The sequence below is a fragment of the Gasterosteus aculeatus genome, chromosome 7 (assembly GCF_964276395.1).
Source record: "Gasterosteus aculeatus chromosome 7, fGasAcu3.hap1.1, whole genome shotgun sequence".
NCBI classification, from domain to species: Eukaryota; Metazoa; Chordata; class Actinopteri; order Perciformes; family Gasterosteidae; genus Gasterosteus; species Gasterosteus aculeatus.
Window position 1 is genome coordinate 11,640,512 of NC_135694.1, and position 13,638 is coordinate 11,654,149.

A 13,638-nucleotide genomic window follows, 5' to 3' on the forward strand; every position below is an offset into this window, starting at 1 on the left:
AATAAAAGCAAAAGTTGCATTGTCTGCATGAAATTATTATTATTTCCATTATTTCAGGATGTTCTGGTAAAAATACCATACATTTGAAAATAGTATCATTGTTTTCACGCTGTGGTTGCTGTGGAATTAGATTGCATTCTCAACAACATTCTCAACAACATTTTTAACGATGTTAAGACGTATTTGAACGGATTATGTTTACAGTTTTAGGAGCCCGGGCTGCACACTGTCGTTTCCCCCCCACGTTTATTACCTGCACAGTTCCCCCTTTGAGAATGGAGATCTTCACCGTGTGAACATATACATGCACGGCCTTCACATAGGAGATGGTGGGACGGTTAAACCGATTTTCATTGTCCGCATGGACCTCAAAGTGTGGAAGAGTTGTTTCATTGCAGGGTCGAGACATCAAGTAGCTACAATTGCCCATGAAGTTGTAGTTGCGTTTGTCAAAAGTCGTGTAGTGGGGATCACCACTCGCTATGCACGTGGACGTATCTACGGTATGAAAAAACTGTATGTTAGCAGTTATTTTGTTCATGCTAAATTGTGAAAAAAACTAGTACGAGTAGAGAAGCGTGATAACGTCTAGAAGTTGACTCAGAGTAATATCAGTTACGCAGCTTTCTAACATTAGTAAGAATAATCCAGCAGAGATTCACCAGAACTAGTATAGCCAATTTCAGATTGTTTGACCGACTGTACATCCTAGTGTACGTAACAGTTTTTGGACAACTGCAAGCAGCAATTAATATGGCAATTCCTCGACAATTTAACAGATACCATTACCTTTAGGATAGCAACCTGCAACACCATTAACATCGCGACATTCTTCTGTGGGGTCACATGAGTTGTCAACACATTCCAAAGTGTAGTTCCCAGCACAGCGACATAGCTTTGAGCAGCCATCTCCAAATATAATCTCGCCAGGCTAAAACAGAATTGGCATAGGGATCAACCAAGAGCACCGTTTGTCACTAGACCTATATAGAACAACCTTCTTGTCATTTACTAATAACCAATACACATGAAATCACAGAAATGTATGCATGTAGTTGTAGTCACAAGGATATCTGACCTCATAATAGTTATTGTGGTCATCCAGACAGCCACATTTCTCCAATGGGACACAGTGCCGTCCCTTGAAGACAAAACCTGGTTTGCAGAAGCAGCCACTGATGCAGGAGCCAGAGCAGTTGGTAGAAGGCTCCATACAGGTGGGGATACAAGCTGGACCACATTCTATATACTCTGCATCAGGAGGGCAGGGTTCTGTAAAGTAGAAAAGAAAGTAAAGTGGTATTTGGGCAAAATGTAACATCATCATCAAAATCATTGTAAAAGTGTTGTTGTTAACAAAACAAAAAGGTTTGTCATACTTGGTGGCTTTGGTGTTGTTGGTCCAGGAGTAGTTGGCCTAGGAGTTGTGGGTTTGGGTGTAGTTGGGCCTGGAGTGGATGGTTTTGGTGTGGTTGGGCCTGGGGTTGATGGTTTAGGTGGGAAGAAGACTGGTTATTATTTGAACCCAGATTAGGGATATGTTCTCTGTTGTAAACAAATCAACTATAAAAACCTCAATAAAAATCACATAAATTCTTTTAAAGTATGTTGTAAGGTTCGTTCCATGTCAAACCCGCAACTTATTACCTCATCTTCCTCCAAACTTCTGGTTCTGTTGCTCTGTGATAATCATACCTAACCAGGGGCCTTGTACTATTCTCTGATGTCACTTCTTAATGTGAAATCCTAGATGTATGTATCGTCACATACTGCACTAGTACAAGATTAGCCAAAACAATTACAAGCCTTATGTTCAAGCACACCAGTGTTCAATAATGATTAATATTAATGTATAATTCATATCGAGCTCAGTTCATTTGGATGAGCTGGGTGTTGACCTACCTGTGGGGTAGCAGCCCAGCTCTCCGTCCTGGTTTTTACACTCTTGCATTGGGGGACATTCCGTAGCTTTGCAGGTGACGAAGGGAGCATTACACCTGCACTTCAGCTTACAGTCCTCCGCGTAGAACTCGTCGCCAGGCTGATGTACACACACGCACACACACATTTGAGCTCCGTTAGTTGATGAAGAATCCTAAATCGAAGACCACTATATACCCTCACAATGCACAAATGTCTGACACACACACAATTCCTTGGTGGCTTATCAATCCTACATCACTGTACCTCGTAGTACTGGCCATTGACGTGTGTGCAGCCACATGAAGTCTTCTTGACGCACTTGCCGGCGCTCAAGACGTAGCCTGGATCACACACACAGGACTCGGAGCAGGGCCCGCCGCAGGAAGGAGGTTTCCCGCTGCATGTCTCCTGACACGGGTCTGCACAGGCCTCGTAGTGGCTGTTGGGGGGGCATTTTGGAGCTATAGTAGGGAGGACGACGGGAGGGGGAAGTCAGTGAATGTAGCATAGAGATATACTGATGTTTAATAAGATATATTTACCTGCCAAAAGGAATTTAAACTATTAACAATTGGACAAAACGCCATACATAGCCTAAAAAATTGAATTCATGTCTATGTACATTAAAAGGGTTCATTATTAGTTTCCTGAGAAAGGAGTCATTTTTCCTACAGTCAATAACATTATTTGCATTTGCGTCATTAAACTAAAACAGAATTTGCATCAGTTGGAGAATTTCTGTTCAATAGTGATTCATTTCTTATTCTGTTACTTGACAAATACAAGCCCAGATCCAGCCAACATGTCAAATATCTGTCAACATTCATTCATACTAAATGTCCAAAATGTCATAACTTCATTGTTCCTTTTATTGGACATTAGAGAGAAATCTCTGAATCAATTGTTAACAATGGGATTTGTGAGGCCATAGTGACCTCCAAATTCTAACACGTTTGGAAAGAATTCAAGGACATTTCCAAGGTGTTAGTGTGAGATATAACTTACGGACAGATCGATACCCCCCCAAAACCTCACTGAGCCTTAAGAAGTGGCTCCACAGTAACCTATCTTCCCCTCCCAAATCCCTCCATCTACCGTTTCTACATCCGTTCTTCTACCCAAAACTCACAGCAAAAGGTTTCATTCCTCCATGGTCCAATGTTCACGCCACGGTCCTGACATTCATTAACATAGGCCTCTATGGCTTCACACAGAATGGGCTTGGCTCCATCCAGCTCACACAGGTCAAAGATACAGTCCTTGAAGTGATTCTGAACTCACACCCACACACACACACACACACACACACACACACAAACACCCACACAAAGTTAGTTCAAAAATGGGAACTGCTTTGTATCACTGCATACTGTATAGCTGTGTGTTTGTGCGACTTACATTTGGGTTGACTTTGGGGTGGCACACAGCGAAGGGACCCTTTTTGTCCAGCAGGATGCCACAGTATCCAGAGCTCTCATACAGTTCCTGCTCTCCTTCCTCACACTCGGGGATGGTGGTGTTGGGTTGCTTGTTACACCTGTCAACACATATAGTCAGTTTGAGAAGCTGTGTGTGTTGGTGTTAGTTAGTTTTTGTCCCGTAATAATTCTAACAAAGAGGTGATCAATGAGTAGCCATCTGTTTAGTAGATACCCAACTCATTCAATATTATTTATATCAAAACGGCATTTAAAAGAAAATAATGTATAATAAACATAATGCTACTCACTCGGGATCAGTGTTCCAGCTGTGTCCAAAGTCATTAGCACTGTTGGTCAATGATCCATCTGGTTTACGGAAGTCATCTTTCGCGTATCCATCGTAATCTCCACACAGTCCACACAATTTGTTCTTGTAGCTGCAAGAAAATCTGCAAGTTAGTTATTGGTGAAGGGGAACAATTAAGTGCAAAAGTTCTTTTTACTGATTATCAGACTTTATTGTCAATATCACGTCACTTGTCCGTGACGTTGAGAAAAAATGTTAACGTCAGGCTTTATTTACTCTTTGATCACTTTGATGTCCATGAAGTGGTTTCCATCATAACGAACTGTCACACCAAAGTCCATGGACACAGTGTAGTGCTTTCCCGACTTGAACACAGAGACCCCAGCGGCCGGCGTAATTGGCAGGTTTACATTAGTCCCATTCACCTGTGCGGGAGAAGTAGGTGCAATAAAGACAATAAATGGTGACGGAGGAAACAGAAACAGGTAATGATAGAAAAAACTTGAAAGCTAAAAGTTAATATTAGCAAATAATTAATAAAAGCAAAAGTTGCATTGTCTGCATGAAATTATTATTATTTCCATTATTTCAGGATGTTCTGGTAAAAATACCATACATTTGAAAATAGTATCATTGTTTTCACGCTGTGGTTGCTGTGGAATTAGATTGCATTCTCAACAACATTCTCAACAACATTTTTAACGATGTTAAGACGTATTTGAACGGATTATGTTTACAGTTTTAGGAGCCCGGGCTGCACACTGTCGTTTCCCCCCCACGTTTATTACCTGCACAGTTCCCCCTTTGAGAATGGAGATCTTCACCGTGTGAACATATACATGCACGGCCTTCACATAGGAGATGGTGGGACGGTTAAACCGATTTTCATTGTCCGCATGGACCTCAAAGTGTGGAAGAGTTGTTTCATTGCAGGGTCGAGACATCAAGTAGCTACAATTGCCCATGAAGTTGTAGTTGCGTTTGTCAAAAGTCGTGTAGTGGGGATCACCACTCGCTATGCACGTGGACGTATCTACGGTATGAAAAAACTGTATGTTAGCAGTTATTTTGTTCATGCTAAATTGTGAAAAAAACTAGTACGAGTAGAGAAGCGTGATAACGTCTAGAAGTTGACTCAGAGTAATATCAGTTACGCAGCTTTCTAACATTAGTAAGAATAATCCAGCAGAGATTCACCAGAACTAGTATAGCCAATTTCAGATTGTTTGACCGACTGTACATCCTAGTGTACGTAACAGTTTTTGGACAACTGCAAGCAGCAATTAATATGGCAATTCCTCGACAATTTAACAGATACCATTACCTTTAGGATAGCAACCTGCAACACCATTAACATCGCGACATTCTTCTGTGGGGTCACATGAGTTGTCAACACATTCCAAAGTGTAGTTCCCAGCACAGCGACATAGCTTTGAGCAGCCATCTCCAAATATAATCTCGCCAGGCTAAAACAGAATTGGCATAGGGATCAACCAAGAGCACCGTTTGTCACTAGACCTATATAGAACAACCTTCTTGTCATTTACTAATAACCAATACACATGAAATCACAGAAATGTATGCATGTAGTTGTAGTCACAAGGATATCTGACCTCATAATAGTTATTGTGGTCATCCAGACAGCCACATTTCTCCAATGGGACACAGTGCCGTCCCTTGAAGACAAAACCTGGTTTGCAGAAGCAGCCACTGATGCAGGAGCCAGAGCAGTTGGTAGAAGGCTCCATACAGGTGGGGATACAAGCTGGACCACATTCTATATACTCTGCATCAGGAGGGCAGGGTTCTGTAAAGTAGAAAAGAAAGTAAAGTGGTATTTGGGCAAAATGTAACATCATCATCAAAATCATTGTAAAAGTGTTGTTGTTAACAAAACAAAAAGGTTTGTCATACTTGGTGGCTTTGGTGTTGTTGGTCCAGGAGTAGTTGGCCTAGGAGTTGTGGGTTTGGGTGTAGTTGGGCCTGGAGTGGATGGTTTTGGTGTGGTTGGGCCTGGGGTTGATGGTTTAGGTGGGAAGAAGACTGGTTATTATTTGAACCCAGATTAGGGATATGTTCTCTGTTGTAAACAAATCAACTATAAAAACCTCAATAAAAATCACATAAATTCTTTTAAAGTATGTTGTAAGGTTCGTTCCATGTCAAACCCGCAACTTATTACCTCATCTTCCTCCAAACTTCTGGTTCTGTTGCTCTGTGATAATCCTACCTAACCAGGGGCCTTGTACTATTCTCTGATGTCACTTCTTAATGTGAAATCCTAGATGTATGTATCGTCACATACTGCACTAGTACAAGATTAGCCAAAACAATTACAAGCCTTATGTTCAAGCACACCAGTGTTCAATAATGATTAATATTAATGTATAATTCATATCGAGCTCAGTTCATTTGGATGAGCTGGGTGTTGACCTACCTGTGGGGTAGCAGCCCAGCTCTCCGTCCTGGTTTTTACACTCTTGCATTGGGGGACATTCCGTAGCTTTGCAGGTGACGAAGGGAGCATTACACCTGCACTTCAGCTTACAGTCCTCCGCGTAGAACTCGTCGCCAGGCTGATGTACACACACGCACACACACATTTGAGCTCCGTTAGTTGATGAAGAATCCTAAATCGAAGACCACTATATACCCTCACAATGCACAAATGTCTGACACACACACAATTCCTTGGTGGCTTATCAATCCTACATCACTGTACCTCGTAGTACTGGCCATTGACGTGTGTGCAGCCACATGAAGTCTTCTTGACGCACTTGCCGGCGCTCAAGACGTAGCCTGGATCACACACACAGGACTCGGAGCAGGGCCCGCCGCAGGAAGGAGGTTTCCCGCTGCATGTCTCCTGACACGGGTCTGCACAGGCCTCGTAGTGGCTGTTGGGGGGGCATTTTGGAGCTATAGTAGGGAGGACGACGGGAGGGGGAAGTCAGTGAATGTAGCATAGAGATATACTGATGTTTAATAAGATATATTTACCTGCCAAAAGGAATTTAAACTATTAACAATTGGACAAAACGCCATACATAGCCTAAAAAATTGAATTCATGTCTATGTACATTAAAAGGGTTCATTATTAGTTTCCTGAGAAAGGAGTCATTTTTCCTACAGTCAATAACATTATTTGCATTTGCGTCATTAAACTAAAACAGAATTTGCATCAGTTGGAGAATTTCTGTTCAATAGTGATTCATTTCTTATTCTGTTACTTGACAAATACAAGCCCAGATCCAGCCAACATGTCAAATATCTGTCAACATTCATTCATACTAAATGTCCAAAATGTCATAACTTCATTGTTCCTTTTATTGGACATTAGAGAGAAATCTCTGAATCAATTGTTAACAATGGGATTTGTGAGGCCATAGTGACCTCCAAATTCTAACACGTTTGGAAAGAATTCAAGGACATTTCCAAGGTGTTAGTGTGAGATATAACTTACGGACAGATCGATACCCCCCCAAAACCTCACTGAGCCTTAAGAAGTGGCTCCACAGTAACCTATCTTCCCCTCCCAAATCCCTCCATCTACCGTTTCTACATCCGTTCTTCTACCCAAAACTCACAGCAAAAGGTTTCATTCCTCCATGGTCCAATGTTCACGCCACGGTCCTGACATTCATTAACATAGGCCTCTATGGCTTCACACAGAATGGGCTTGGCTCCATCCAGCTCACACAGGTCAAAGATACAGTCCTTAAAGTAATTCTGAACTCACACCCACACACACACACACACACACACACACACACACACAAAGTTAGTTCAAAAATGGGAACTGCTTTGTATCACTGCATACTGTATAGCTGTGTGTTTGTGCGACTTACATTTGGGTTGACTTTGGGGTGGCACACAGCGAAGGGACCCTTTTTGTCCAGCAGGATGCCACAGTATCCAGAGCTCTCATACAGTTCCTGCTCTCCTTCCTCACACTCGGGGATGGTGGTGTTGGGTTGCTTGTTACACCTGTCAACACATATAGTCAGTTTGAGAAGCTGTGTGTGTTGGTGTTAGTTAGTTTTTGTCCCGTAATAATTCTAACAAAGAGGTGATCAATGAGTAGCCATCTGTTTAGTAGATACCCAACTCATTCAATATTATTTATATCAAAACGGCATTTAAAAGAAAATAATGTATAATAAACATAATGCTACTCACTCGGGATCAGTGTTCCAGCTGTGTCCAAAGTCATTAGCACTGTTGGTCAATGATCCATCTGGTTTACGGAAGTCATCTTTCGCGTATCCATCGTAATCTCCACACAGTCCACACAATTTGTTCTTGTAGCTGCAAGAAAATCTGCAAGTTAGTTATTGGTGAAGGGAAACAATTAAGTGCAAAAGTTCTTTTTACTGATTATCAGACTTTATTGTCAATATCACGTCACTTGTCCGTGACGTTGAGAAAAAATGTTAACGTCAGGCTTTATTTACTCTTTGATCACTTTGATGTCCATGAAGTGGTTTCCATCATAACGAACTGTCACACCAAAGTCCATGGACACAGTGTAGTGCTTTCCCGACTTGAACACAGAGACCCCAGCGGCCGGCGTAATTGGCAGGTTTACATTAGTCCCATTCACCTGTGCGGGAGAAGTAGGTGCAATAAAGACAATAAATGGTGACGGAGGAAACAGAAACAGGTAATGATAGAAAAAACTTGAAAGCTAAAAGTTAATATTAGCAATTAATTAATAAAAGCAAAAGTTGTATTGTCTGCATGAAATTATTATTATTTCCATTATTTCAGGATGTTCTGGTAAAAATACCATACATTTGAAAATAGTATCATTGTTTTCACGCTGTGGTTGCTGTGGAATTAGATTGCATTCTCAACAACATTCTCAACAACATTTTTAACGATGTTAAGACGTATTTGAACGGATTATGTTTACAGTTTTAGGAGCCCGGGCTGCACACTGTCGTTTCCCCCCCACGTTTATTACCTGCACAGTTCCCCCTTTGAGAATGGAGATCTTCACCGTGTGAACATATACATGCACGGCCTTCACATAGGAGATGGTGGGACGGTTAAACCGATTTTCATTGTCCGCATGGACCTCAAAGTGTGGAAGAGTTGTTTCATTGCAGGGTCGAGACATCAAGTAGCTACAATTGCCCATGAAGTTGTAGTTGCGTTTGTCAAAAGTCGTGTAGTGGGGATCACCACTCGCTATGCACGTGGACGTATCTACGGTATGAAAAAACTGTATGTTAGCAGTTATTTTGTTCATGCTAAATTGTGAAAAAAACTAGTACGAGTAGAGAAGCGTGATAACGTCTACAAGTTGACTCAGAGTAATATCAGTTACGCAGCTTTCTAACATTAGTAAGAATAATCCAGCAGAGATTCACCAGAACTAGTATAGCCAATTTCAGATTGTTTGACCGACTGTACGTCCTGGTGTACGTAACAGTTTTTGGACAACTGCAAGCAGCAATTAATATGGCAATTCCTCGACAATTTAACAGATACCATTACCTTTAGGATAGCAACCTGCAACACCATTAACATCGCGACATTCTTCTGTGGGGTCACATGAGTTGTCAACACATTCCAAAGTGTAGTTCCCAGCACAGCGACATAGCTTTGAGCAGCCATCTCCAAATATAATCTCGCCAGGCTAAAACAGAATTGGCATAGGGATCAACCAAGAGCACCGTTTGTCACTAGACCTATATAGAACAACCTTCTTGTCATTTACTAATAACCAATACACATGAAATCACAGAAATGTATGCATGTAGTTGTAGTCACAAGGATATCTGACCTCATAATAGTTATTGTGGTCATCCAGACAGCCACATTTCTCCAATGGGACACAGTGCCGTCCCTTGAAGACAAAACCTGGTTTGCAGAAGCAGCCACTGATGCAGGAGCCAGAGCAGTTGGTAGAAGGCTCCATACAGGTGGGGATACAAGCTGGACCACATTCTATATACTCTGCATCAGGAGGGCAGGGTTCTGTAAAGTAGAAAGGAAAGTAAAGTGGTATTTGGGCAAAATGTAACATCGTCATCAAAATCGTTGTAAAAGTGTTGTTGTTAACAAAACAAAAAGGTTTGTCATACTTGGTGGCTTTGGTGTTGTTGGTCCAGGAATAGTTGGGCCTGGGGTTGATGGTTTAGGTGTAGTTGGCCCTGGGGTTGGTGGTTTAGGTGTAGTTTGGCCTGGAGTGGATGGTTTTGGTGTGGTTGGGCGTGGGGTAGGTGGTTTTGGTGTAGTTGGGCCCGGGGTTGATGGTTTAGGTGTGGTTGGGCCTGGAGTAGATGGTTTAGGTGTGGTTGGGCCTGGGGTGGGTGGTTTAGGTGTGGTTGGGCCTGGGGTGGGTGGTTTAGTTGTGGTTGGGCTTGGGGTTGGTGGTTTAGGTGTAGTTGGGCCCGGGGTTGGAGGTTTAGGTGTGGTTGGGCCTGGGGTTGGTGGTTTAGGTGTAGTTGGGCCCGGGGTGGGTGGTTTAGGTGTAGTTGGGCCTGGAGTGGGTGGTTTAGGTGTAGTTGGGCCCGGGGTTGGTGGTTTAGGTGTAGTTGGGCCCGGGGTTGGTGGTTTAGGTGTAGTTGGGCTCTGGGTTGGTGGTTTAGGTGTAGTTGGGCCTGGGGTTGGTGGTTTATGTGTAGTTGGGCCTGGAGTGGGTGGTTTAGGTGTAGTTGGGCCTGGAGTGGGTGGTTTAGGTGTAGTCAGGCCCGGTGTTGGTGGTTTAGGTGTAGTTGGGCTCGGGATTGGTGGTTTAGGTGTAGTTGGGCCTGGGGTTGGTGGTTTAGGTGTAGTTGGGCCTGGAGTGGGTGGTTTAGGTGTAGTTGGGCCTGGGGTTGGTGGTTTAGGTGTAGTTGGGCCTGGAGTGGGTGGTTTAGGTGTAGTTGGGCCTGGAGTGGGTGGTTTAGGTGTAGTTGGGCCTGCAGTTGTTACTGGTGGTCGAGGAGTTGTTGGCTCAGCTATAAATGGAAAATAAAGAGTTTCTTAAATAAATACCATTGACTCAGCATAAATGTTTTCGATGATGACGTCAATTAGTGAATTTCTCACCTTTGCAGGTTGTGACACACACGGCATCAACAGCAATATCAGTTTGAGGAGTTTCTCCAAAGGTACCGACAATCACAAACTGAAATACATAAAAATGTGACCACAATGTTAACCTGTGCACACACACACACACACACACACACACACACACACACACACACACACACACACACACACACACACAGACAGACAGAGTGTGCGTATTTACCTGAATGGGAGCAGCTCCCAAGTACCGGACGTCTGCCGGCTTCCAGCCTTGACCCTGGTTGCCCTTGACAGTGAACAGAGCAGGTCCGAGGCTTCCACCTGGTACACAAGAAAACAAATGAAATAATACACTATCTGCTGTCTGTGTTTGTTTAGATATTACTATGAATGCATTTTCTAACCTGTGGTGATGGTGTGGACGCTGAGTCCCATGGTGGTGCTGGTTCCGTACAAGTAGTAGTGGAAGGTGAGGTCCAGACATCCAGAGGAGGGTGTTATTAGAGGACTTCTGATCTCAGACGTGTCTCCAGGGATAGTCTCGACAGAATCCATCAACATGTACATGCCCACTGTATGGAAGGATCAAAATAAACAGTTAAATCAAATTAAATCAAATCAAGTGTAAACATAGTAAAGGAAAAGTGGGTTGAAAGTTTTTAAAGTTATGCAAAGAAAGTAGAACCGCGTACATCCAGGTTTGGAGAAGTCATCGTTAGGCCCGGTGCCTTCAGTGTCAGTTGGCCCAGTCCACTGTTCAAAGCCGAATATATTCTCAGCTTTACTCGTCCAGCCGCACAGCTCACCCGCAGTGTCAAAATCACAGCCAGACACACAATCTGTGAACAAAATATTTGGACAACTCAGTAATAGAGCACTTTGTGTTTGTGTGTGTGTGTGTGTGTGTGTGTGTGTGTGCACTAACCGGGACACGCTCCCTCACTGATGACGATGTTGTCCAAAGCTGTGTCGCAGGAAGAACTGAAGCCTCTCTGGGCCTCAAACACAATCTGCACGCACAGAGTATTCATCATCACCCTACATGACACAAATACAGCACATGCACTTTGTACATGGGTTTTTGTTTAATTTTGATTAGATCAATTGTTGGAGCAGTACATTTGGTTTAGCTCAATGTTTTAGTTTTTCTTTCACAAACGTTTTTCTGTTTTTTTCAAAAATATCAATGTATCGGGCTTCGCCAGTCAGTAGTACTCGGTTTATATGTATATATATTTATATTATGTATATATATATTTATTATCGCCCGAAGTTGGCTGGGATGGACTCCAGCCCCCCCGCGACCCTGTGTGCAGGATAAGCGGTTTGACAATGGATGGATGGATGGATATATATATTTATAATACGGGTAGATGAAATCCAGCATTCTGATTGGTTGAGAGTGAGTCACGAGGGGTACATTATTTGGCGATAATTATAATTATAAATTGACGATTATTGGGCGATAATGTACAGTTGCTGTTCACATTGATTGAGTGTTCCATATCACTGCGCACTCAAAGTAGCAGGTTAGATTTCGTGTGACCATTAGTTGACATTTTAGCTTTTAGCTCAGTGGCGATCGCCGAAAAAAACCCCGGAAATGCCACAAATGATTGTTTTCAAGAAATGTGAGCTTTCCCAACCGGACAATTAAGGTGGACGTCATGAGCGATGTGAATGAATGAGATCGTGCGGGACCCGATGCTGTTTAAGTGCACTTATGGGGACTATTTTTTTCTATTTTTTTACAACTGAAATGCGATACACAACGTTTGGTGGCTAATACTATTTTGTGCTGAAAGGCAGCTATTTTCTTACTAATTATAATTGCGCCGGTAACCGTATTATAAAAGCAATAAGGTACTTGAGGCAGTACTTTATCTTAAGTAATGTAACTGTTTGAGCGTTGCCTAACAACGCCCCCAAACTGTTACATTGTTGGACGATAAAGTACAGCCTTTCGTACCTTATTGCTTATAGAAAAGATGCAAAAATGTATTAAGTTTATTTTTTGGCATAGTGAAAAAGTAATGAATTGTTCCGGTTTTGACTGTTTTGATTAACGTGATTGATGTAACTACAATGTCAGTACTTAATGATGAATTCTGTACAAAAAAACTGTTCCTTTATGATGAAATTGCTGGGACTGGATCCCAGTTGCTCTATTGTTGCTCTCAGCTAAAGGTCTTAAAGCAACGTCTACCCTGCAGTGACCCTCTAACACTCACAGCGATGTCCTGAGCGCTCTGTTTGGACACGGTGATGGAACCCTTCAGCCAGGATGGACTCTGGATACCTATCTTCTTCCACACCTCATCGTCACTGCCGGGCCTTTTGGCCAGAACCCTCAACACATTCTGATTGTCTGATCCATACATGTAGTATCGGAACTGGACACAGATCTGAGAGGCTGACGATGAGAGGGGAGGGCTGAGCAGACGCGATGTCTGTCCATTAGCCACATTGTCAGCCTCGTGGTAGATATAGAAGCCCGCTGCAGACAGATTAAGACAGATAAGATTTGAAATTGAGTCAGACTTCAATGTTTCCATAGTAAGACCCTCAATGAACCTCAATCGTGGTCTGGTCACCAATATTGGTTACACTATTGTACAGAAGTTAGATCTTTCGGATGGACTCAGGACCGACCTCCATCAGGGTAGTCTCCACTGGGTCCAGTACCGGGTGTCGGGGTTGATCCTCTGTGTCGGGTCCAGTCCCCCCTGTCAGTGTTGTCCTGAGTGAACCTGCAGAATGGTTCACTGTCCTGGTTGAAGTCACAGGAAGTCAGTACTGCTGCTGCAGGAACACAACAGAAGGCAGAGCGAAAACACGGATATTAAATCATTCAATATAGGTTTATATGGTTTAGCAAAAAAAGAATCTGTTGTCATTGCAATTAATAATTTAAAGCCGCTATTTACAAGATCTGCTTTTTTTAATTTTTTGCCACAAATA

At 42.7% G+C, this 13,638-nt stretch overlaps 1 protein-coding gene across 1 annotated transcript in view; it reads right to left on the reverse strand.

Moving 5' to 3' along the window:
* Positions 1-13,638, reverse strand: part of zanl (zonadhesin, like) — a 38,622-nt gene that overhangs the window by 23,764 nt on the left and 1,220 nt on the right. Inside the window, exons 3-33 of the mRNA XM_078105724.1 lie at positions 13,330-13,479; positions 12,909-13,174; positions 11,603-11,687; positions 11,370-11,516; positions 11,082-11,249; positions 10,901-10,998; positions 10,693-10,771; positions 9,744-10,601; positions 9,443-9,636; positions 9,154-9,295; positions 8,618-8,862; positions 8,106-8,254; positions 7,831-7,959; positions 7,500-7,638; positions 7,239-7,380; positions 6,374-6,570; positions 6,089-6,227; positions 5,566-5,664; positions 5,265-5,458; positions 4,976-5,117; positions 4,440-4,684; positions 3,928-4,076; positions 3,653-3,781; positions 3,322-3,460; positions 3,053-3,194; positions 2,188-2,384; positions 1,903-2,041; positions 1,380-1,478; positions 1,079-1,272; positions 790-931; positions 254-498 (exon numbers count right to left, since the gene is read on the reverse strand). Coding sequence (XP_077961850.1) covers positions 254-498; positions 790-931; positions 1,079-1,272; positions 1,380-1,478; positions 1,903-2,041; positions 2,188-2,384; positions 3,053-3,194; positions 3,322-3,460; positions 3,653-3,781; positions 3,928-4,076; positions 4,440-4,684; positions 4,976-5,117; positions 5,265-5,458; positions 5,566-5,664; positions 6,089-6,227; positions 6,374-6,570; positions 7,239-7,380; positions 7,500-7,638; positions 7,831-7,959; positions 8,106-8,254; positions 8,618-8,862; positions 9,154-9,295; positions 9,443-9,636; positions 9,744-10,601; positions 10,693-10,771; positions 10,901-10,998; positions 11,082-11,249; positions 11,370-11,516; positions 11,603-11,687; positions 12,909-13,174; positions 13,330-13,479 — 5,582 coding nt within the window. The remainder of the gene's footprint in view (positions 1-253; positions 499-789; positions 932-1,078; positions 1,273-1,379; positions 1,479-1,902; positions 2,042-2,187; positions 2,385-3,052; positions 3,195-3,321; positions 3,461-3,652; positions 3,782-3,927; positions 4,077-4,439; positions 4,685-4,975; positions 5,118-5,264; positions 5,459-5,565; positions 5,665-6,088; positions 6,228-6,373; positions 6,571-7,238; positions 7,381-7,499; positions 7,639-7,830; positions 7,960-8,105; positions 8,255-8,617; positions 8,863-9,153; positions 9,296-9,442; positions 9,637-9,743; positions 10,602-10,692; positions 10,772-10,900; positions 10,999-11,081; positions 11,250-11,369; positions 11,517-11,602; positions 11,688-12,908; positions 13,175-13,329; positions 13,480-13,638) is intronic.